The 24,875-nt window shown below is 36.7% G+C and overlaps 4 protein-coding genes and 1 pseudogene across 6 annotated transcripts; 3 read left to right on the top strand and 2 right to left on the bottom strand.

The window, feature by feature from the left end:
• Positions 1–707: 707 nt before the first annotated feature.
• On the bottom strand, positions 708–1,834 carry LOC111790378 (protein NEGATIVE GRAVITROPIC RESPONSE OF ROOTS). The gene is made up of 4 exons (XM_023671261.2): positions 1,715–1,834; positions 1,543–1,621; positions 1,087–1,445; positions 708–1,006 (listed from the first exon to the last, which is right to left on the bottom strand). Exons 1-4 carry the CDS (start codon positions 1,718–1,720, stop codon positions 887–889), a joined length of 564 nt encoding a protein of 187 aa, XP_023527029.2. The 5' UTR covers positions 1,721–1,834; the 3' UTR covers positions 708–886.
• A 3,367-nt stretch (positions 1,835–5,201) lies between these two features.
• On the top strand, positions 5,202–9,577 carry LOC111790373 (proteasome subunit alpha type-6). Its single transcript, XM_023671257.2, has 9 exons — positions 5,202–5,429; positions 6,300–6,394; positions 6,482–6,563; positions 7,067–7,163; positions 7,583–7,641; positions 7,768–7,850; positions 8,354–8,449; positions 8,705–8,764; positions 9,288–9,577. Exons 1-9 carry the CDS (start codon positions 5,354–5,356, stop codon positions 9,378–9,380), a joined length of 741 nt encoding a protein of 246 aa, XP_023527025.1. The 5' UTR covers positions 5,202–5,353; the 3' UTR covers positions 9,381–9,577.
• A 901-nt stretch (positions 9,578–10,478) lies between these two features.
• On the top strand, positions 10,479–17,793 carry LOC111790343 (Alpha/Beta hydrolase fold-containing protein). 3 transcript variants are annotated; one of them, XM_023671217.2, is made up of 9 exons: positions 10,479–10,729; positions 11,278–11,590; positions 14,959–15,156; positions 15,275–15,547; positions 15,647–15,749; positions 15,849–15,967; positions 16,168–16,344; positions 16,855–17,648; positions 17,719–17,793. In XM_023671217.2, the coding sequence occupies exons 2-9, from the start codon at positions 11,291–11,293 to the stop codon at positions 17,744–17,746; spliced, it is 1,992 nt and encodes a 663-aa protein (XP_023526985.1). In that variant the 5' UTR covers positions 10,479–10,729; positions 11,278–11,290; the 3' UTR covers positions 17,747–17,793. The 3 variants fall into 3 exon arrangements, with proteins under 3 accessions (XP_023526985.1, XP_023526987.1, XP_086978725.1); XM_023671219.2 differs by having other exon boundaries at positions 10,481–10,729; positions 16,855–17,793; XM_087122599.1 differs by lacking the exons at positions 10,479–10,729; positions 11,278–11,590 and adding an exon at positions 14,232–14,366.
• Positions 17,794–20,820: 3,027 nt separating this feature from the next.
• On the top strand, positions 20,821–21,398 carry LOC147793275 (uncharacterized; annotated as a pseudogene).
• Positions 21,399–22,204: 806 nt separating this feature from the next.
• On the bottom strand, positions 22,205–24,257 carry LOC111790350 (trimethyltridecatetraene synthase). Its single transcript, XM_023671226.2, has 2 exons — positions 23,174–24,257; positions 22,205–23,065 (listed from the first exon to the last, which is right to left on the bottom strand). The coding sequence occupies exons 1-2, from the start codon at positions 24,086–24,088 to the stop codon at positions 22,436–22,438; spliced, it is 1,545 nt and encodes a 514-aa protein (XP_023526994.2). The 5' UTR covers positions 24,089–24,257; the 3' UTR covers positions 22,205–22,435.
• Positions 24,258–24,875: the final 618 nt, after the last annotated feature.

Below are 24,875 nucleotides of genomic sequence, written 5' to 3'. Positions count from 1 at the left end.
ATTTATTTTAACCAGTTATCTCCCTGACCATAAGCTTTCATAGCTTTACTTTTGATTTTCCAAAAGGCCACAGATAGTATTCCTTATTATTATAAACCCACGATTATTACCTAAATTAGGGACGTGGGACTTTCATCCAACCATAAGAACTCCAAATTGGTTATGTTCAACCAAATCTAGGTTTTGGGTACAGAGAAATCAAACAAATTCACAAAGTTTTTATCTATTTGAACCCAATTTAATCCAAATTAGTTTATAATCGAAATTTTGTGTCATCGAGTTTTTTGAACGTACCTTATATTGTGTAGTTTCTTCTAAATCGTATCGATAGTGTCCTAAAATTCATCATCATTTAATCAAACTCAAATTTAAGGTCAGTTTTCTAGATTGTTTGTCCATTCTACTTTCGCGTATATTTTAAAATCAAACATAGTTTAAAAACCTTATATTTTAAAAAACGAGATTGATTACGTTTATATTCTGTTTATCTTGTTTTGATTCAATTCACTAAGTGAGTTTGTCTCGATTAACTAATATGAAAATTAAAATCACAAAAAAAAAAAAAAAAAAAGTAAAATATTATAGTTTCTTTTCATTTCGTGTAAATTTGATTTCACGTACACCAATCGGAGTATAAATAAACATTTGAATTCTTAGTCAAATTCTTAAAAACTATACTAATTTATGTGCATTTGAGGAACCCGATATCTATAATTAAAAATCGAGTAAAATATATAGGAGATTCAATACATCATCAGCTTTTGGGACAATTGTTAAAAAGGGAAACAAGATCATGTGGGTTTATGGCTATTGGCCATTCAAATTTCAATTCTCTAGCTTACATTATTGAATCCATTTTGACCCTCAATTATTTACATTACAATCATCATTCTTCTTCTTCATTTCTCTTATCTCTCCTCTCTTTCTCCTTTATGAATCTCTTCAATGAAGCTGTTTGTGAAGAACTCTTAGGGTAGATTTTCTTGTGAAGCATCATCCTCAATATCTGCACATTACCAATCAAATCGTAACTCGTCGTATCATACTGGTTAAGACATTATACATTGATATCAGTTGTTTACGTACCTTCTTCATCGTTGCGTCTTGTGGCGTATCCATGAAGTTCGGTGGTGGCTGCGGCGGTGCAAAACCACCTCCGCCACAGACAAAGACCTTCTTGACAAGAAATGAAACAGATCTCTTAACAATGGATTTGGGATTGGGATTATGTTTCTCATCATCCCCAATCATTAAACCAATCTTCTCTTTCATTTCATCATCAATCTCCCTCAACTCAATGTCTTCCGTTTCTTTCCCTGGAGATCGAGCATCAACGACGACGTTTTCAACATCGGTCTTGTTCGTTCTTAACACATTGTTGCCAAAAGTTCCAATTGATAGCAAGCCAAGAGGCAAAGAGGGGCTGGTTTCTTCACGTTCCTCAACTGATTATTGTTCATGAAAGATCATGATCATACATGTAAAATAATGGTGAGTTCATAACAACAAAAAAAAAAAAAAACAAAAGTTTAGTGCAATTACTTGAAGGGTTTGAATTTGATGATTTGTTCTGAAATTTTACTCTTCCATGGAGTTTATTACTTTGCATCCAACTCAAGAACTGAAACCAAAAATAAAATGATCAAAATTGAAGGGCTAATTAGCAAAAAATAGAAGAAAATGAAAAGAACATGCAAATTTGTTTGAACTTTACCTTCATTTTTGCAATGGAGAGGCCTTTGAGGGTCCTTCAAAGCTCTAATGGTGGAGAAGCCTTTGGAGGTTAACTTTAAAGGCAAAACCTCAATTAGAGAGCCAATTAGCTGAAAAGAGAGAGATGGGCTTGTTTTATTTCTATTGGTGTTTTATACCATAGTTTAATGGACCCTTTATTTAAAAATTATTTATACGTTTGATATTTTATAAACGTTTCAAAATTTTTTAGTATAAATCTGTTACTGGGAAATAGTGTGACAATGACTTAGTGAGGTTTGAATATTGCTACACTGTTCCAAATCAATGCTAGCTACTCTTTGTGAGATCTTACATCGATTGGAGAGGGGAACGAATCATTTTTATAAGGGTGTGAAAACTTTTTCTTAGCAGACACGTTTTAAAATTGTGAAGTTGACGATGATACGTAATGGGTCAAAGTGGACAATATCTATTAGCGGTGGGTTTGAGCTATTATAAATGGTATTAGAGCCTAACATTGGGTTGTGTGCTAACGAGATGCTGGGCCCTCAAGGAGGGTGGATTGTGAGATCTCACAACATTTATTATAAGAGTGTGGAAACCTCTCCCTATCAGATGGGTTTTTAAATCGTGAAGTTGATGGCGATACGTAACGAGCCAAAACAGACAATATTTATTAGCGATGGGCTTGAGTTGTTACAAATGGTATCAAAGCCAGATACTGACTGTGTGCTAGTGAGGATGTTGGCCCCCAAGGGGGTGGATTATGAAATCCCACGTTGGTTGGAGAGAGGAATGAAACATTCCTTATAAGGGCATGGAAACCTCTCTTTATCGCGTTTTAAAACCGTGAGCTTGACGACGATACGTAACGAGTCAAAACGGAACAATATCTACTAGTATCTACTAGCGATGAACTTGGGTTGTTACAAATGGTATCAAAGCTAGACACGGACGGTGTGCTTGTGAGGACGGACGCTGGCCCCCAAAGTGGGTGGATTGTGAGATCCACATTGATTGGAGAGGGGAACAAAACATTTCCTTGTAAGGGTGTACAAACCTCTCCATAGCAGAAAGTTGATGACGATGCGTAACGGGCCAAAATGGATAATATCTACTAGCGATGGCCTTGGGTTGTTACAAAAAGAATCAAAGCCAAACACCGACGATGTGCTAGTGAGGACGCTGGCCCACAAGGGTGAATTGTGAGATCCCACATTAATTAGAGAGGGGAACGAAACATACTTTATAAGGTGTGAAAACCTCTCCTTAGCATACGTGTATTAAAACCATGAGATTAACAATGATATCTAACAGGTCAAAGCGGACAAATTCGGGCATGGCCAGCTCCCATAGTGTGACGGGCGGTGTGTACAAGGCTCGAGAACGAATTCACCACCGTATAGCTGATCGGTAATTACTAGCGATTCCAACTTCATGCAGGCAAACAAATATTTATTTACTTTTTTTCATAAAAGAACACAAGCAAAAATGTAGAACCACATATTAAATAATAAAAAGAAATGGGAATTGAGTTTGTTTGTATTTGAAACACGTGGTAAAGTTCTTGAAAACCTAAAATTGTACTTGAAAAGCTAACAAGGAAATAATGCATGAGTATTTGAGGGACATATGAGAGATGAATGTGGAACCCTTTCTACAACTACGAGATAATACGATTGCGTACATGCTTCCACTCAAAGCTTATGTCGGCCCTTTATTATAATCCTTTCCCATTTTCAATCCCAAATTTCAAGCCCTTTCCCTAATCGATCGAGCTTCGAAATCGCCACAATCAAACTCGAGTTCTTTACAATAACGAACATTTTGTTCTTGTATCGAGATGACCGTCAAGCATCGATCTGTTTTGTTTTTGAATCATGTTTATAAGATATCTCATGTTGTCATTGCTTATACGTTAAAGATCTTTGACTTTACAGATTCGATTATTGGGTTTTTGTACAGTGTTTCGGGGTACTCAAACTTGAAGTTAGAGCCTTCTAATTTGGAGTTGCTTTTCGCATTCACATGGCTAAGTTTGGATCTTCCACTCAAAAACATGTTTTTGGATGAATGTTGTGTTTCTATATACTCTTGAATCAATGTGAATGAAGGGTTTTTGGTTTCATTACTCCAAAATAGGTATGCATCGTTCTTATAAAATAGGTTTATCGAAGCTATTGTAATCTTAGTGGGGAGAGTATCCCAAAATGGGTAGCTATATTGATAATTTTTCAGTATTCAACAACGCACCCTCGATCAAGATGAACACAAAGAACAGAAAGAGAACATTCAAGAAAGAATATTGGCTAAAGATTTTATTGATGACTTAAGTATGTGCAGAAAATACAGAGAAAAAAAAAATACATTTTGAGCACTGCCAAGATGTTTACAAGGTATAATCTAACACATCTTTATCAAATATCTACCCTATATATCTATCAGATGTTTACAAAATATCTTCGAAATATATTTCTATTAGATCTAGGTATCAGGCTCCATATCCAACGCCACTGTGTTGAGTTGACAGTGATAACCCTGATATTTGCTTGCATTTAGCCTTTTTCTAAATAAGTCTACCACTTGATCATCCGTCTTGGTATACCGTGTCTAGATTTCTTCTTTCAAGACTTTTTCTCTAATAAAATGGTAGTGCACATTCACATACTTTGTTCTGGCATGAAATCTAGAATTTTCTACTAGGTGAACCGTAAATTGGTTGTTGCTACAAAGTGATATCGAATAGTCAACTTTTTTATGCATATCTTTCAATAAGAGTATCAGCCACGTACTTTTTTAAGCTGCTCCAGCTGTTATTCTCTAATTTGCTTCTATAGTTGACAATGATACTATTGGTTATCTTTTGTTGTACCGAAAAATTATTTACGAACCGAGCTTAAACACATACCCAGTGGTTGAACTTCGAGTATCATGGTCTTAAACACATACCCAATGGTTGAACTTCGAGTATCATGGTCTTAAACACATACCCAGTGGTTGAACTTCGAGTATCATGGTCTTAAACACATACCCAGTGGTTGAACTTCGAGTATCATGGTCTTAAACACATACCCAGTGGTTGAACTTCGAGTATCATGGTCTTAAACACATACCCAGTGGTTGAACTTCGAGTATCATGGTCTTAAACACATACCCAGTGGTTGAACTTCGAGTATCATGGTCTTAAACACATACCCAGTGGTTGAACTTCGAGTATCATGGTCTTAAACACATACCCAGTGGTTGATTTTCGAGTATCATGGTCTTAAACACATACCTAGTGGTTGAACTTCGGGTATCGTGGTCTTCTCATTTGTATCTCTCAATTGACCTCTCCTGGTCTTGGTACGAATTTTTTACGTATGCTTAAACCGGTTGAAGGAGACTGTAAGAGTGAGTTGCCAGGTGTTGGAAGAAGCTTGATATGAAAGTTAAAAACTATTAAGCTAAGAGAATTGAAAATGAAACGACGCCGTTCTCACACAGTTAGCTTTTCTTCCAAACAAGAAAACTAACTACTGGTGATATGTTCATAGGAGTATTCTTGGGGAGAAAGCTTTGTTAACATAGCTTCTCCTTTTATCACTCGTTCTACTTGTTCATCAATTTCACTGAAACTCTGCAAGAGAAGAATCGGAAGAAGTTTAAGCCCTAAGTCATGAGTCGTGGAAGTGGAGGTGGATACGATCGTCACATCACAATTTTTTCACCCGAAGGCCGTCTATTTCAAGTTGGTACGTACATTTCCTCTCTCAATATCTTGATCGTTTCTTACTTCTTGCCGTTGCAGTGATTTGTTTGCTCTTTAGATTCTCTTTTGTGGCGTTCATGGTTATTTAGAGTGTCTTTGGAAATGGTTATTTCGCATTGTTCTTCGAAATGAGCTCGAATCCCTTTCGAATTGCTAACGAATCTGGAGGAAGAAGTGCAGGATGGATCGAATTTGATAGCGAAAGGTTCATTTTAACTGTTGTGTGGATTGGATTTAATTTTGAGATGACTAGAGTCTTTGGATTGAATTGTAGCCTTTTGTTTGCGTTCTTTTTAGTTCCAATACGAATTCGTAGCTCATTTTGTTTAACAGACTCGAACTCTACAACTACAGAATGTTTGAGCTATTTGTTTTTTTGAAGTCTTACATGGAACGTCTTAATCCTTCTTCCTCTTTAAATTGTTTCTAAGCTTCAATATATATTTCGTTTTCATTATTTATGCACAGATACGTCTAGGTTTGGGCGATTTGGATGTTGTCAAATTCCACTGGACCAAACGTTTAAGCTGTTAACCATGGATGAATTCAATTACATATTTTTATTTTCAATATCACTCATTCTAGGCTCGTCAATTAGTTCATTTCATGAATTCTAATCCATGGAAACCTGGAAACTTTTACTGTGATTCCATGATATATCACCCTACTTTTCGTTAAAGCTTATGCTCTTGAGTCGAGGTAAATTTTTTCATTCAATATATTCTCAATAGATATCAATCTAATCTTTCTCTAGTGGTCTTTCAGTCAGTAAGATTAACCTATCAATTTGGGGATCATATTGTGTCCTCACAGCTCTAGTGATTATTTATTTATTTATTGTAATGGGAAACAGAATATGCATTTAAGGCTGTAAAGGCTGCTGGAATTACTTCTATTGGTGTTCGGGGTAAAGATTCAGTTTGTGTGGTGACCCAAAAGAAGGTTCCGGTGAGTACAATTGGTTTGACCCTGAGAGGACTTTGCATCTCTATTAATTAGCGATGCTGAATGTGTAAATTTGGAAATTCAATGCAGGATAAGCTTCTGGATCAATCAAGTGTCTCACATCTTTTCCCTATAACAAAGCACCTAGGGTTGTTAGCAACAGGCTTGACAGGTATTTCTCTTTGCCTCTCCAGGTTTACTTACAGATATATTATAATTTATGAGAGGGGGAGGGGACTTATTTGTTCATAATACCAACTACGCAACTGAAATCAGTTATGGCATGCAGAGTATGCTATATAGGATTGCTTTTAGCTAATGGTGAATCATAATGTGGCATGGTATGGTGATGTACAGATGTGATCTCTATACATGATGTTGCAGTAGCAGTACCCTTTCCTAGATATTGCTTAGTTGTTAGTTGAGAAATTTAACAGAATCAGCTGTTCCGACATCCACAAGAAAAAGTTAAACAAAATGATTTTGTTGATTTAGGCATACCTACATATGACTTTAAACTATTTGATGCACATTTTATATTCACCCTCAGCTATTCATTTGATTTTCAGTCAATTTATTAATTCACCATAGATTTTAGCGCTTACCTCCTTGGGGGTCTTTCCAGTGGTTCTTTAGGATGTGTGGTCACTGATATGATTTTTACACGGTTGTCAGCTGATGCCAGAACCTTGGTTCAGCAAGCAAGGAGTGAAGCAGCTGAGTTTCGTTTTAGATATGGATATGAGATGCCGGTGGATGTATTAGCTAAATGGTACCATATTATTTCATACTATACTACGCGATTATTGTTTTAATTATATACCACACAGGCAAACAGTCTGTTCAATCATATGAATTCTGGATTGTAGAGCAAAGAATAGCTCCACATGTTGCTTACCGACTGTAGTTTATTATTCAATTATCCAGAATCTTGTTCTGGATATTGTGAATTTATGACTTGAAATTTAATTCATGTATATTTCTTTTGTGTTGTGATATTGTCTTCTATGCATACACAATGTAGCAGCTCTTTGCATACATCTCTTTTCCATCATGGCTATTGCTTTCAGTTATTTTCTTCGTACATATCGATATATATTATGCAGTAACTACAATTGTGTGTAATTTGTGACCATGGGAATTAAAACTTTGGCTTCTTTAACTTTCTTGGGTTGTATTGTTGGTTGGCAGGATAGCTGATAAATCGCAAATCTATACTCAGCACGCCTATATGAGACCACTTGGAGTAGGCATGTTTTCTTCTCCGGTTTTGGTGTTGCATTATATTTTAGATTTCAACCTTTGAATTTATGGAAAATAAAAGTGATCTAACCATAATTTTTAATCTTTTGCTACTTTCATTCGTGTGCATCCAGTTGCTATGGTTTTAGGTATTGATGATGAGTTTGGACCTCGTCTCTACAAATGTGATCCAGCTGGTCATTTTTTTGGTCACAAGGTTTGTATAGTTAATATATTTACTTTTATGGTCAATATTTTAGGAGGGACTCCATTTTGAAATATTTACATTTTTCTAATCCAGTTGCCAACCTGGAATAGTTAATTATCTATGATTTTGAGATTAAGCGTCTTTTACTCCAACTACCCCCAGTTCTGTGTGAGCTTGAAAATATATTTTAACCATCAAATTAATGTCAATGTATGGCAAACTCTTGCTCCACTTCAAGTGCAATAGTTGCTAGATGTTTTTCATGTGGATTGTTTTGTACATTAGACATTAGTTATGGCTGAATTTATATATAATATCATAGTAGCATCAGACATCATGAGTGTATCTTCACGGGTCTCTCGAAGATATTCATGTATAGAGTGCATATTCTCTAAGTTGGTCTCTTTTTTTCATTTTAATTCCTTTTTTAACCTCATTGAAAATTTCCATTGGTGTTTTTGAATTTGGTATTTCATCACTATGCTCAACACGTTATTTTCCAATGTGTTTAGGCTACGAGTGCTGGATTAAAAGAGCAGGAATCAATCAATTTCTTGGAAAAGAAAATGAAGAACGATCCAGAGTTCACCTATGAAGAGGCAGTACAGGTCGGATGTGCTTCTTTCAAACTTTACTGATACACATCAAAGCCTAATAATTGTAATGATTTAGGATCCTTGCTCTCACATGGATGCTTGTCTTTATTTATCTATGAAGAGAAAGTACGGGCCAATGTGCTTTCTTTGAAACTTACATGACTCACAGCAAAACCTAAAAATTATTACGAGTTTGTACACGCGTGGGTTCGTGTCTTTTGTTTTATGTATATGCCTCGTCCAACATTGTTCTTTTTCCATTTGCAGACTGCAATTTCAGCCCTCCAATCGGTTCTGCAAGAGGACTTCAAGGCAAATGAAATTGAGGTTCTGATACTCTCACTTGTCCTTTTTAATTACAATAGAGTGATAATGTGATGGTAGTCTTAATACCATAGAGCAGAATTTCTATCGTTTTATAGACGAAGGGTTTAATACAGTACTGGGGAGAAGTCTTCTGTTTCCTTTAATGGTAAGGAAATGTTAATAAAAAATAGAAAGGAGGTTACAATTGTTGACCATGTGAATACAAATACAAATAATAATGTGATATAACTCAATTGTAGAGTCGTTACTGGTTTAAAACTAATTTAGCAATTTTAACAGGCTTGTATGATTTTGATGATATATATTTGTCGAAATCTGCATTTAAATCCTAGATCTAAACCATAGTTTAAGGTCATTCGAAACGTTTCTCTGACGACTTCGATTAGCTCCAATTATCACTCCATTTGTAAGATTAGGGAAAGGACATAGATTACTTAAGTTTCCAAAATTTTTCTGAGTTATGGGTTAGTAAATTGTTGTACAAACACGAGTAATTAGAGGTTGAACACTTTGACACAAACAGGTAGGAGTGGTGAGGCAAGGAAATCCTGTGTTTAGAGTGTTGACAACCGAGGAGGTCGACGAACATCTGACTTCAATAAGTGAACGTGACTGAATGGAACCAGATTGGAGGCGAAATGTTGTTGAAAGCTCCTCTTTGTATCAGATTATTGTTTGTTTAGAGCATTTGCTTCCCATCTCAGTTGTAGAGACGGTTCTTCTGAATTTCTGCCTTTTTGTATTTGATGTCTTGGATTTTTTTTAATGTATGATGTGTTGCTCACCCAATATATTATTTTATATCCCCCACAATTTTATTTATCATATTCATATATATGTTTGCCAATAATCAAAATACGCATTTCCTTTTTAAAATTTTTTTTATCATTATTATTTTTTTTAATTTTATACATAGAATTGTTGAAATATAATTGACTATGTTAGACGAACACAACTATCCATGGTATGATATTTTGCCCTTTGAGCGTAAGCTCTCATGACTTTGCTATGGGCTTTCCAATAGGCCTCAAACCAAGCTTTGAGCTTCCCCAAAAGGCCTCCAACCAATGGAGAGACTATTACTTGATTATAAACTCATGATCATTCCCTAAATTAGCACTCTCGTGACTTTGCTTTGGGCTTTCCAAAAGGTCTCAAACCAAGCTTTGGGTTTCTCCAAAAGGCCTCCAACCAATGGAGAGACTATCCTTGATTATAAACAAAGAGACTATCTTTGATTATAAACCTATATCATTCTCTAAATTAGCAGATGTGAGACTTTCATCATCCAAACAATACATACATACCATGCCTATGAGACTGGAGCTTGTTTTTTTTTTTTTTTTCTTTCTCTTTTTTTTATAAGCTATTAGTTTGGATTAATATATTCTCGATTTGTGAAAATATTTCTTAGAGGATAATAATAGCATAGCATGAAAATAATTTTCTAATATATTATTTATTAAGAAACCAAAGAACTAAAAAGAAATTCATATTTAAATCCATCAGTTTGTTATATATATATATATATATACACATGCTTTAATAATTGTTTTTTTTTTTTTTGGTTGGGGAAGTATTGATATTGTTGAATTTGTTGATTTTTAGAAAAATAAAAAAGAAATATAAACATTATTTTGTAGAATTGCATTTACTAGAAACGTTCACCTCCAACGTGGGTTTGGTTCATTCTAGAATTGCCGCGTTTACTTTGGAAAATTAAGAAAAAAACATCGCCCCGTATAATTGAGAAATTTTAGTTACGAAACTAAGAAAGTGCCAATTTTTGCTTACTCACGAATCAATTTAGAACTGCTGAGGAGAAGCAGCCATCGAAACCCCTAAACCTTAATTCTTCACACCATAAAGTTAGAAATCGTTGCCGAGGCCTATTATTTTCTTTGAACACCCACAGAGACGCAAAGATTTCGATTCTGGCACAAGCCAATACACTTGCGAACTCCGGTGAACAATCGTAGTTATTATTTTTTTATTTTTTTATTTTTTTTTCCGTCTCTTGTTCCTTCAATGTTCTTGAATTTCGCTAGTTGATTCCAGAATTTTCGATCCTTTTTGTGTTCTCTGTTTCGCACTGGACAGTTGTGTAATTGAACTCTGCTGAAATATGTCTTTTATGCCGGATTTTCGTATGTCTTCTCCGTTTCTGGTTTATTTTGGAAGTTTATCTCCATTATTGGTTGGATATAGGTACTATGCTGGTTTTTGGAACTCATACTTTTAGGTTTTGTCAAATATGGGAAGAGAAGAGAGCATGTTCTTAGCTATCCATTTCTTTTGAACTCATAATGTCGGCTGATAATACACACGTTTCAGGGGCCTTTGGAGGGTTTTACTGTTCGAAAGCTGTAGTTGTTTCTTTTATTTATTCGTGTGTATCGTCTCAATCTGTTGCATGTATGTGTCGGGGGATTGAAAAGTTTGTGCAGTTCAGGGGCTTTTTTCTTCTGTAAACAGATTATTTTACCTTGTATTTTCCTGCTCTATTGCTTTAGGGAATACAAGTTCATGGCAACTGCAACTATGGCCACGGCTGCTGGTGCAGCTGCACTTCTATATTATACATTGAACCGTAAGTTGCACTCAAGTAGAGATCAAGATGATAGTGATGTAGCTGGTAATGATGCTTCCAGTCATGCTCTTCTGGGAGGTGATCGAGTTTCTCATAGACTAGTTCAAGCGCCTGCTACATGGCTCGAAACAATTTCAACATTATCAGAGACACTTAGGTTTACATACTCGGAGACTCTTGGAAAGTGGCCCATTGGGGATTTGGCATTTGGAATTAATTTTCTCTTAAAGAGACAGGTATGGAGCTTTTTGATGGTTGTAGTCTTTTAATGTATTAATTTAGCCTATTATATGTTGTAAGCTGGTTGGTTTTGCTTTCATTATTTCTCCCTTCAAAGCTGAATATACTGATAAATCTGTTTCCTTAAAAGTGTTACTACTTTAAAGTGCGAGAGAAAGCGTTTTATATTCCTTTCACTTTTGGTTTATGTAATAACAGTGGTCTTCACTTCATTTGATCTCTATTTCTCCTAATGCACATCAAGACTTGTATGATGAGTACTTATGCTCTAGTTGAATTTCATTGTTGTACCTTTCATATTTGCACTCACATGTAAGGAAAGGTCTACACTCTTCTATTAGTGGTTCATAAATAGAAAATCTTTATTATACTATCTAATTGTGGTCTATTTGTATGTATTTTTGAAAGAAGAAAAGAGATGAGCTGATATTATCATGGTATACCAATGGTCTTGGAGTTTTTGGTTTTGAGGGAAAAGAGAGGATGGTTTATCAATTTTTACCTGGAAAGGCTTATCTTATGGAGGTTGGCAAGGCGTATTTCATTGTTGGGTTTGGAGAAAGAGGACTTCAAAAAAAAAAAAAGAAATTGAGTTTCAAGTTCTCCAAACAAATTAAACGTTCATTCTTCAAAACTTCACATTTCTTATAGTGGGTAATGTATGGTTGTTTTGAGTGGCTTACCTACTTACTTTCTATCTCTATTTAGAGTCCTTAGCTCGATGAGTAAGGCTTGAGAAGTTGATGGGGTATTTCTTATAGGAGAGTGTTGAGGATGGAGGTGGGTTGCACCTTGTGGATCGGGAGATGGTTTCTAGGCTGTTGAATTGGAGGGTTAGGCATTGGTAATGTGTGGGTGACTAACATAGCCTTTTAGGTTAAATGGCTCTGGTGATTTTATCATGAACCCGACACTTCATTGCACAAGGAGGCTTCATCCTTTTGATTGGATTGATTGGACTAAATGGGAGGGATACCTATTTTGGGAGAATAAGTGGTTGGGGGGGTGTCCCCTATGCACCCTGTTTCCTAATTTATACCAGCTGTTCTCTTCCAGGAATCATTATGTGGCGTTCTCTGGAATTTTTGCCTTCTCCTCCTCCTTTGGGTTTCCGTCGTTCGTTGACTATTAGCGAAACAGCAGTTTTCTTGTCTCTCTGTCTTTGTTGGGAGTTTTTCTCTTTATACCGGAGAGAGGGGATATTTGTCCTTGGTCTCCTTGTCCTTCCAAAGGCTTTACATGCAGCTCTTTCTTCCGCTGCTTGATCAATCCCTCCCATGCTAATGCCTCTATCATTTCCTCAGTATGGTAGGTAAAAATTCTGTGAAGGTGGAGTTCTTTGTATGGTAGGCTTTGCATGGACGGGTGAACACGTTGGATCAGATCTCAACCAAAGGATCCTCTTTGGTTGGGCCTCGGTGTTGTATTTAGGAAACTGAGGATCTTGATCATATTCTTTGGAGTTGTGTTTTTACTCGAGCTTGTTGCTGTGGTTTCTTCGATGCTTTCTAAACACTACAATTTTTAAGTGGAAGGAGAGCCCCTGTAGTGATGTTTGGTCTTTTGTTAGGTTCTCTGTTTCTCTGAGCCTCAAAATCTAGACTTTTTTTTTTTTTTTTTTTTTTTTTTTTTTTTTGTAATCACTCGGCAGTCTTCTTTTTTGCTTATTTGGAGCCCATTCTTTTAGTTGGCTCCCCTTTTGTGGGTTTTTATTTTTTTATTTTTTGTAAGCTTGTATATTCTTTCATTTTGTTCACAATGAAAGTCAAGTATTTCACAAGAAAGGTATGGTGGGTTAGTAAGAAATTTTAGGTTTTTTTTTTTCTTGTATTGATCTTCTGTAACTTTAGTCTAGCTTTGTTGGTGGTTCATAAAATATGAGCTAAGGAGGGTAGAAATTATTAATTCTATTCCTATGGGAGAGGGTGGAAGAGGGGAATTGTTTGCATTTGGTGGGTTGGGAGGTGGTCTCTAGGCCCTTGGACTTGGAGTGTTCAGACATTGATAATCTTAGGATGAGAAACACAACCTTGTTGGCTAAATGGCTTTGACAATTCTATCATGAAGTCGATACCGTATGGTACAAGATTATTGTTGGTAATTACAGGTCCTACCCCATTGAGAAAACCAGTGAGATGTTAAAAAAGGCACTTTAAAAAACCTGTGGAACGAGATTGTGATGGAGCTTCCTATTTTTCCTCAGTTTATTCATAATGTAGTGGGGGATGGGCGGGATACTTATTCATGGGAGGATAAGTGGTTAGAAGATAAACCTCTCTGCTCCCACCCTTGCTTATACCATTTATTCTCCTTACAAAATCATTCGACGGCTTCAATTCTTGATCCGGTGGATTTGCTGCTCTCTCCTCCATTGGGCCTTAGACAACCATTGACCTAGGAAGACATGAGGTGTCTTGAATCTCACTCTCATCTTTTCCGACTTAGGCTCTAGAGGGGGGATGTCCTTTGGATTTTTGTCCAAAGGTTTTTTGTGTAGCTCTTTTTCTCTGTGTTCATCCAACCCTTTGTCTGTGAATGATTCTATGTTATCCTCAATTTGGAAGGTAAAGATTCCTGAGAAGGTGAAGTTCTTCACATGACAGATTTTGCACTGAAGAGTTAATACCTTGAATCAAATCTCGGCCAGAGCGCCTTTGGTGGAGCTTATCCTTCATCTGCCTTTTCGTGATTAAGGGCGATTTTTGGCAGACTAGGGGGTGTGCTATTTTGTGAAGGTTGTGGGGGCAAGAGAAACAACATAATCTTCTGAAGGTGTGAGAGTTCTAATTGCGATGTTTGGTCCCTTATAAGATTCTCTGTTTCTCTCTTGGGTTTTGTTTTGAGACTTCTTTAATTATTTGCTAGGTCTTATTTCTCTTGATTGGAGTCATTTCTTGTATTTTGACTCTATTTTGTGGGCTTTTCTTTTTGTGTGTCCATATATTCTTTCATTTTTCTTCATCAAAATAATTCAAGTTTCTTCATTAAAAAACTCAATTCCTTATGAAATTCTCGGTTGGGATGTAGCCTGTGGAATTTGGAGGTTGGGGGTTTGTTTAGGTCAGATATTTTAGGGTTGAAGTAGTTTAAAGGGAATGCTGTTGTAACTTCCTTGAAGGGAATTTCTTTTTGTGGGGGTACTATGTTGTAATTTGTAATACTTGAAAGGAATACCTTTTTTTTTTTCTTTATTACAACTTTTCAGACATCAACAGGGAGTTCTTGTTTTGAAAAAAAAAAAAAAAAAAAAAAAAAAAATCCTCAATAGAAGAAGATAATGTTTGATCTGAACAATTTAAGTTAATTACAAATGCTGCTACTTATCTTATTGGTTTGGCCTTTGATGGGATGTGCTTAAGTGCAGGGAAACTTACATGTAAGCGGTGTATTTGGCAATGAAGACAGTAGTCAGCTTAAGGGAGCTGAAATGATTAGTGAACTGAAGTACCTCTTGCACTTATTGACTTTGTGTTGGCACTTCTCAAAAAAACCATTTCCGCTGTTTCTGGAAGAAACTGGTTTTTCCGTGGAAAATGTTCTCCTTCAGGAACCAAAAGCAGGAGTAAGTCTTGATGAACTTCGGATAAACATTGAAATAGATATTGTACATTGTACACTTTCTCTCACTTCTTCGAGTTCGATTTATCATTAACATTTATCACATTAATCGATGACTGCAGATTTTAAAGCCTGCTTTTACCATTATAGTTGACCATAATACAAAGTGTATTCTCCTGTTGATTCGTGGAACACACAGTATCAAAGACACTCTTACGGCTGCCACTGGAGCTGTGGTGCCATTCCATCATAGTGTTGTGCATGAGGGAGGGGTTAGCAATTTGGTTTTAGGATATGCGCATTGTGGAATGGTTGCAGCTGCTCGTTGGATTGCAAAGCTATCTACTCCTTGTCTTTTGAGTGCACTTGGTCAATATTCTGGTTATAATATTAAGGTTTGACATTTCTTCTTAGTCTACTGTGCTTTTTAGCAGATAAAAGTATAAAGAACAAAAAAAAACTTGATGGAAAAATCTTTTGTTGGTTTCTAATAGGTTGTTGGGCACTCTTTGGGTGGAGGAACTGCTGCCCTTCTAACTTATATCTTAAGAGAGCAGAAGGAATTATCTGTTACTTCTTGTGTGACATTTGCCCCAGGTCTGTATTATTCTTGCATGGCTTCTCTGTGGTATTTTCTATTATGCCTATTATACTTGGACATGATGTTCCGACTTCTTTTTCTTATCAACCCTGCAGCTGCTTGTATGACGTGGGAACTAGCAGAATCGGGCAATGAATTTATCACATCTGTTATTAATGGAGCTGATTTGGTCCCCACCTTCTCAGCTGCTTCAGTAGATGACTTGCGTGCTGAGGTATGTTTCAAGTTCATCTAATTGTTAAGAAATTTATTTGTTTTAAGTGTATTTAACACATATTACCTACAGATGACCTACAGTATTACTGCATCTTAGTGTGTGTGTGTGTGTTAGATACTCACTAAGATGAATGAAATTTAGTTAAATTAACCACATCACTCTGACTTTTGCTGAAGGAATTGAAATATCTGGTGTAGGTGACTGCTTCTGCTTGGGTAAATGATCTGAGAAATCAAATTGAGCGCACTCGAATTCTTAGCACTGTTTACCGTTCTGCTTCGGCATTGGGATCCCGTCTCCCATCCATAGCCAGTGCAAGAGCAAAAGTTGCTGGTGCAGGGGCCATTCTGAAACCAGTCTCTAGTGGCACACAGGTAACATGCGTTGTGCACATGTGGTCCCTACATAGTAATTTTAATAAAGCCCAGAATTTGATAGAAATTTTGAAGTTGACGTGATTTGGCTCTTTGACTCATTAATAGTTTACTGAAACGTGATGCAGCTTGAAACCTTTTGGAATTCATAGACAGGCTTAGGATCTCGTGATCTTAGTTTAGACTTCAATTAAACGGATCATACGATGCCCATACGAGGCCATTTGTTTTGCAATGATCTTGGAACCCATGAAATTGATATCCAGAGAGTTCTTTTTTTCTTGACTGTAACGTGGGATGCCTGAACAGGCATCTCAGGATGTTCTTACTACTTTTCTATGAACAAACACAATCATCTAAAGATTTCAGGGATCCAGGTTCTCGAACAATTAGATATTGGACATCTAATGATGACCCTTGATATTCATGGGGATGTTATGGCTGGTTAGTTCCTGTGACTTGTTTATAATAGTTAAAATTTATAATTGGTTGTGTTTTGTATTTCTGCAGGTTGTGATGAAGAGAGCACAGAGCATGGCTCAGGCAGCATGGACGCGACCCTCCCTCCATTTATCATCGTGGTCATGCATAGGCCCACGTCGTAGAGCCATGACTTCTCACTCGACGGCTGAAGAAAATGGAAGTTCTCCAAAATCATCTCCAAGAAAAATGGAATCTTCTGAGCCACTTAGATCATCCCCTCAAGAAATTTTTGAAGCTACCAAACTTCCGGAATCTTCAACTACAACGATACAATGGACTAATGAAATTGAATGTTCTTATTCTGAGGAGATAAATCCCGATGGCATGACAGAAGAGCTTGACGAAGATGATCAGGCCCTCATGAGTCATATTCAGGATGAACAAATTACGGAAGTAGAGTTATGGCAACAACTTGAGCATGAACTACATGATAGGAGTGAGGCTGATGTTGCCAAGGAAATAAGGGAAGAAGAAGCTGCTGCTATGGCAGAAGTAGGACAATCTGATAGCTTTACTTCTGGAATGAAGGAAGCACACAGATTTTTTCCTGCTGGGAAGATCATGCACATTATCGATATCGATACTCAATCAGATGCTCCTGATTGTGAAAGTGATAGCAGCTCCAGATCCAGCACCTCAGACAGTAGCCCACAGGCGCAGTCTAGGATTGGTATTTTCCTTACGTCAAGATCACTGTATAGCAAACTCAGATTGTCTCAGACAATGATAAGTGACCACTACATGCCAGCTTATAGAAGGCAGATAGAAAAGTTAGTTAAAGAACTGGAGAAAGAAGAATGTTGTAATCGTGGAATGGAGAGGTAGAGCTTTATACAGAAAACTAATTGTAGTGACACTACATACATATTTTCTAACACAACTTCTGTACAGAACAGGATTTGCGTCCCCAATGACTTAGAAACGTATTGTCTTAATACGAAAAGTCCTCCACTGCTATTGGTTGAATGAGGTAATTACTTTTTGGCACTGCTCAATATCCTTTGGGTGTAATACGAATGACAATGGATTCAGCTCAAGCTGCTTTCAGAATGTTATCATTCTTGATGCAAACATGTCTCGGTATCATTATGTTGCTGATTCTTTATTTGCTTCTGTTTGAATGTTAGTTTTTTACTGTTTGTTAAGCAACTTGTTTGCATGTATTTTCTGATACTACTCTAGTAGGGGGTAGACTTGATTATTAGGTTAAAAGGTGGGCAACTATCTGTATACCTGGACAGACTCTAGATGTAACCCTGATAGTTGTGGATATGAGTGATTTTGATGCAATATTCAAAATGGATTTATTGGTTGAGAATCATGCTAGCATAGAAAATCGTAGGAAGGAGTATTGTTTTCCTCACCATCTCGAATCAACTTCAAGTTTAAAGACACATGCACCGGGGTTACCCCCAAGATGTTATCTGTGTTATAAGCAAAAAGGCTAATTCAACAAAGAGTTTGGAGCATATTGGTTAATGTCGTGGATAAAAAAGAGATTTTTTTTTTTGTTCGTGGTGCCAGTGGTGAGTAAGTTCCCAAACGCTTTTTAGAGGATTTACCGAAAGTTCTCCTTGAGCTATAAAATTCTACATAGAGCTCGAATTGGGTACCTGCCCTATCTCCAAGGCCACGTACTGCATGACACTGGCAGAATTGAAAGAACTCAAAGTACGGTTGCGAGACTTGTTGAATAAAGGTTTCATGTGCCCCCAACGTGTCTTCTTGAGGTACACTCATGTTGTTTGTCAAGAAGAAATATGGATCAATGCGCTTGTGTGATAATTACATGGAACTGAGAATAAGAGAACAGTAAATAATAAGTACTCTCTCCCTTGCATAGAGGACCTATTTGACCAACTCGAGAAAGCGATAATGTTTTCCAAGATAGACCTACGGACAAACTATGATTGTGAACAACTCATCCAAAATGAGGTACGATCATTATGAGCTAATGGTTATTTCATTTGGGCTCACCAATGTTCATGGAGTTAATGAATCAAGTGTTCAAAGAATGTTTGGACACATTTGTTACCATATTTATAGATGACATCCTAGTGTATTCTAAGATGAATCAGGAACACAAGTTACACCTCCGAAAAGTCCGAACAATCTTGAGGAAGAACAAGTTCTTTGACAAGTTTTTCAAGTGTGAAATTTGGTTACGATAGGTCTCATTTTAGGACATGTGTTGTCAAAGGATAAGGGTTTTAGCGGATGCCGCAAAAGTGAAAGCAATCACTAAGTGGATTCTCTAAGGTGCGCAGTTTCCAGGGACTAACAAGATATTATCGACGCTTCATACAGGACTTCACTAAAATAGCCTCACCACCCACACAATTGACTAAGAAGGGTGTTCTGTTTATGTGGAGGAGGCGTGTGAAGCGAGCTTCCAAGATTGAAGCATAGGCTAGTGTCAACCACAGTACTCACGGTTCCAGAGGGTTCAGAAGGTTATGTGGTCTATAGTGAGCCTCCAAGAAAGGGTTGGGGGTGTGTGTTGACGCAGCACGGGAATGTCACTAATGCATCTCGTCGGTTGAAGAATTATGAACAGAAATACCCCACTCATGACTTAGAGTGAGCTACAGTGATCTTTGCCGTTACACTATCTGTATGGGAAAATGACTCAAATTTACACAACATGAGAGTTTGAAGTACTTTTTAACCTAAAAGAAGTGGAACATACTAAAATTAGCGAAGAAGACACAAACATCTAGCATCACCCAAGAAAAAGCGAACATAGTTGTCGATACCCTAAATTGACAAACGGCCCACTTGTCTGTCATGTTTACTAGAGAGACACAAGTGTAAGCAGATTTTGAGCAAGCAGGACTTGGTAGTAGAGGGAGTTCTGGCATAGTTGACCCAACTTACCTTCCAAACCACACTCCGAATCAACCGATGGTGGACTGTTACAATAATGCAGTTGTGTGTACTCAGACTTGAAGAGCTAAAACAAGAGATACTAATGGGAATCAACAAATGGTGGACTTTATGAAATAACCAGGTGTGTGTTGCAGGGTATTCTGAAGTTCGGACGGAAGAGCAAGTTGAGCCTACACTTCATCGGACCCTTGAACTGCTAGATCGATCATAGCCTTATTGTCGTCTCTCTCTACGGTGCAAAGATTCGTTTACTATCATAGAAAAAACAGTATTCTAAAATAATAATAATAATAATAATAATTAATATATATACATATATATATTGGCTTTTTCTTCAAAGTCGTCGTAATAAAGAATAGAAAAGAGGGGAATATAATGCTCTAGTACTCGTTAGTAATGAAGAGTAACTACACATTGTGATCATTAAAGATGCGTGTTAATTAACAAGCACAAGGCATGTGGGACGCCATTGAGCATCGTGACGATGTCAAAGAGCGCAAGAACAAGATCACTCTTGCTACTATCTATCGAGCAATTTTAGAGGTATACAATTTTATATTGTCCAAAAATCATACACTCGAACCAATAATGTTAAAGTTGTTACAAGTGTATACAATTTTATGTTACCCACCCACTCTAACATTGATTGCTGGTATAATGTACAATTGTGACACTCACATACTTGGATCCATAAAAATATGTGGCTTCATTTTTCACCAATCATAACCAATCCGGCCACTCACGTACTGGAAATGGTTCCTATTCCTAAGAGGTTTAGTTTAGTGTGCTTCATGAACAAATGAACACTAATTAATTAATTAATTATATATGGTTGAAAATGAGAATGCTTCAAATAGTTTAGTTAATTATGGAATAAATTAAAATAGGGTTCTATGCATAAACAATATTTAAATCAAAGCTGGCTCTCAATAAATATATATATATATATATATATGATGAAATATTAATATACATTATCTTAATATTAATACAAACAACTACAACGCACATATTTTGAGCCTTTAAGTTCTATTTCATCACTTTCTCCAAATCTTATCTTTTTCCTTCCATCCCATCTCTCACATAGGAGCCAAAAACTCAAACATGGGTCAACCCTATGAGCCAGAAGAAGGGCAGCCTGCGGCGGGGGACACGTCGGGGGATGCGGTTTCGGAGGCGACGAATGCCAGTGGCACGGCTTGGGGGGGAAGAGATCGGGGCGGCTTGTGGCGTGGGGGAGGATGGTGAGGAAGATAAGACTAGGATGGGTGAAACTGAAATGCATAGCAATGGTGAAGAAGATGAAAGAATACTACACAAGGTTGATGAAGGATATCATAGAGGCAGGAGCCTATGCTCACTCTTATCAACATAGGCTTCTCTTGGAGACTTCTTTTGCCATTCCAATTCTCGGTGTCTCGCTCTCTACCCGTTCCAGTGTTCTTGCTGCCACTTCGTAAATCTCCTACTCGTCTGTTGGTATTCCAAAATTCCATTTTCGAAGTCGTGGAGATGAAGATGCATTGTGGGTTGACCTATAGTGCGACTTGTCAGATATATTGGTTCATATGGTATTTTTTCGTTCCCTTCCCTAATCGATGTATCCTTTCTTTCGCCCAACACGGATTGATTTAATTATCAAAAATTCGGAGCATGGAGCGAAATTAGATATGTTTTTTTTGAGTATCCAGATTAATATTATCGATTAGAATAATTTATGTTTTTTAATCTTAAATATTTCTTAAGTAAATATTTAAAATTTTAATTAAATTATATTTTTTAAATATATAAATGGTCATTTTCGTGGTTGAAATAAAATAAGAGGAAAAGAAAGAGAATTTTCGTGGTTGTTTTAAGAAAATTTAAAAAAGAATTGTATTTTAGTGGAAAAAGGTTGTTAGAGTGTGAAATGAACCTACGGAGAGGACATTTGAGTCTTTTTCCATAAGATATTCTTTCTTATTTTAATTTATATATTTTTAGTTTCTTTCCATCTTACTTTATATATTTTTAAATATGAAAATTTAATTTTTATACTTTTTAAGTGGTTTTAACGTAAACTTATTTGTTGACTTCTTTTTCTAGAAAAAAAAAATCCGTCTTGTTAAATGTTTACTTATTTTGTAAGTATATTCACGTAACACTTTCATATATATATATATATATATATATATATATATATATATATATATATATATATATATATAATTTTCGTTGACATCATAACTTAGAAGATCATGACACATGCATAAGATAGTTGTATTTAATTTCTTAAGCTATAATGTTAGTATAATTTATGACAATGTTTATGACAATGTTTTATGAATATGTTTCAAAGGATTATTTTGCATAAAACAGTTACGCTATATATACGACAACTGTTGAGGATTGTTGGGAGTGAGTTTCACATTGGCTAATTTAGGGAATGATCATGTGTTTATAAGTAAAGAATAATCTCTCTAGGTATGATAGAGGGCTTTTGAGGAAGTTTAAAGAAAAACCATGAGAGCTTATGCTCAAAATATCATATCATTGTGGAGAGCCTAACAATAACGACTTATTGTTACAGTAACGAAATAAAATCCAAATTACAAAAATTAGCCCAAAATAAAATTTATTCTCAATACACCCTTCCACGTTGGCAGTCCCATTGACTTTGTCGTTGACTTAGACTTAGACTTAGACATAGACTTAGACTTAGTAGAGTATTTGAAAAGTATCAGATGGAGTAGAGATGAGGAGGAAGCCGAGGCTGAGCCACAACGTGCAGAGGGAATTTCTTGGGAGTGGAGAGACCAAAGACTTCATCCATATTCAAATCTTCCTTCTTCATGTCCCCACCCAAACTCCAACTAAATCCGTGCAGCAGATTGGCTAGGCTCGACTGAATAACCTTCAGCCCAAGGCTGTACCCAGGGCACATCCGCCGTCCAGACCCGAACGGCAGGAGCTCGAAGTCCTGCCCTTTCACGTCGATGGTCTTTCCCATGAACCTCTCTGGGCTAAACTCGTTTGGGTTCTCCCACACTGCTGGGTCCCTCCCGATGGTCCACACATTCACCAGCACTCGAGTGCCTTTCGCTATGTCGTACCCTGCTATTTGGCAATCCTCTCGGCACATTCTCGGCACTAGCATTGGCGCTACTGGGTGCAGCCGCATTGTCTCTTTGGCTATTGCGTCCATGTATGGCAATGATGCGATGTCCTTCTCTTCCACCCATCTTTCCTTTCCGATCACTCTGTCCAGCTCTTCCCTTGCCTTCTTCAATATCTCTGGCTTTCTCAAAACCTCTGACATTGCCCATTCTACTGTCACTGCTGAGCTCTCTGTTCCGCCTGCTATCAGGTCCTAAAAGGGAATGATCATGCGTTTATAAGTAAGGAATACAGACTTTTCAGCAAAAACCAAAAGCTCGTGATTCCTAATAATTTAGCTTTATAATGAAAAGGAACTTACTTGAGTAAACGCTTTGACTCCATGCCGTTCGAGTTTGACTTCGAGATCAGGATCATCAGCCAATTGCAACAAAACATCCACCATATCTTGAGCCACATAATCCTTAACACCCTCCCTCCTAGCATTATGTTCATCCAGCACATGTTCAAGAAACCTATCAAATTTCTTACTCAAAGCCTTCATCCTCTTCACATACCCTTGCAAATCCAAGAAATCAATCCACGGTATAGAATCCCCAATATTAAGAACACCACTCAACAAGAACAACTCATCCAACATCTTCTTAAACTCATCCGGACTAACAATACCATTCTCCGACTCATCCGTATACTTCTTCCCCAACACCATTCGACTTATAACATTCAAACTCACAGTGGATAAGTAATCCTTAACCTTGATAACATCCCCACAAGACTTATAAACATCTCGAAGCAGAGCATTCATTTCTTCCCTCCTGATATACTCATAAGAATCAAGCCGTTTAGCACTGAAAAGCTCCATCAAACACATCTTCCGAGCTTGGCGCCAATAAGGGCCGTATTGAGACCAAGTGATGTCGGAATAGTTATAGGTGGTGTATTTTCCGGCGGCGGTTTTGGGGCGAGACACGAAGTTCAGATCATGGGTTTTGAGGAAAATCTTAGCCATCTCGACGGAGGAGCCAACGACGACGGGGAATGAGCCGAAGCGAAGATGCATGATGGGGCCGTATTTTTTGGAGAGATGATGAATGGATTGATGAGGCAGAGGGCCAATTAAGTCGAGGTTTCCGATTAATGGCCATGGTTTAGGTCCGGGAGGGAGATTGAGATTGCGGCGGCGAAGGCGGCGGGAGAGGAGGAGGTGGAGAGCGAGAATGGCCAACCATGCGGCGGCGTAAGAAACCCATGAAGGAAAAAGCTCGATGGAATCCATGGTGATCGGAGCTAGAAACAGAGGAGATTGTGAAAGATGGTGGAAATCCGATGAGGATTAAAGGGTATTTATAGGGATGAAATTAGGTAGAAAATTAGGACATAATTTCGTGAAAGATGTTACATTAATTTCTTCGAAGTTTCAGCTGAAATTCCTCGGAGCCACAGAATTTGAGTTGGAGTAAGAAGTAAACGCAGGGAGGACATGGAAATTTGGGGATAATTCAAGTGGAAATTGGGAGTGGGCCATGTCAGTGTGAACGCAGCTGGTAGTTGTCGTTACGAATCTTGAACTACAAATTGATCCTAAATTAAGAATTTTGTATTTAAAATATCTCATACATTTTTTAATTTAATTACGGTTTCATATATATTTTAATTATGCATTTGGTATTTATTGATAATTTTTAGTTATACAAGTTATTAATTTTCCGTCTCTATTTTATATTTTAATCTTTATCGTTGTGAAATTGTTCATTTATTTTTCAGGACATTAAGGTAGAGATTTTTATTAAAAAAAATTTGCCCCTTTATATATTATTTATTTATTTAAGGTACGTTTATTTTAAAGAATTTTTAATGTATAATTTCTTAAATATTCTAATAAATCTAATAATATTTTATATACAAAAATATAACATAATCTAAAAGTAAATTATAGAAATTCAAATTAATATTTTATATATAAAAATATAACATAATCTTAAACCTAATTTATAAAAACTTAAATTTTAATAATATAGTAAAGTTTTATGCACGTTTTTCTTTAATTATTTATTTATTAGATA

Source organism: Cucurbita pepo, chromosome 3, assembly GCF_057944985.1.
Source record: "Cucurbita pepo subsp. pepo isolate OVF chromosome 3, ASM5794498v1, whole genome shotgun sequence".
In the NCBI taxonomy this organism is placed as follows: Eukaryota; Viridiplantae; Streptophyta; class Magnoliopsida; order Cucurbitales; family Cucurbitaceae; genus Cucurbita; species Cucurbita pepo.
Note: the sequence above shows the minus strand (reverse complement) of the source record. Positions and strands in the feature narration are given on the sequence as shown.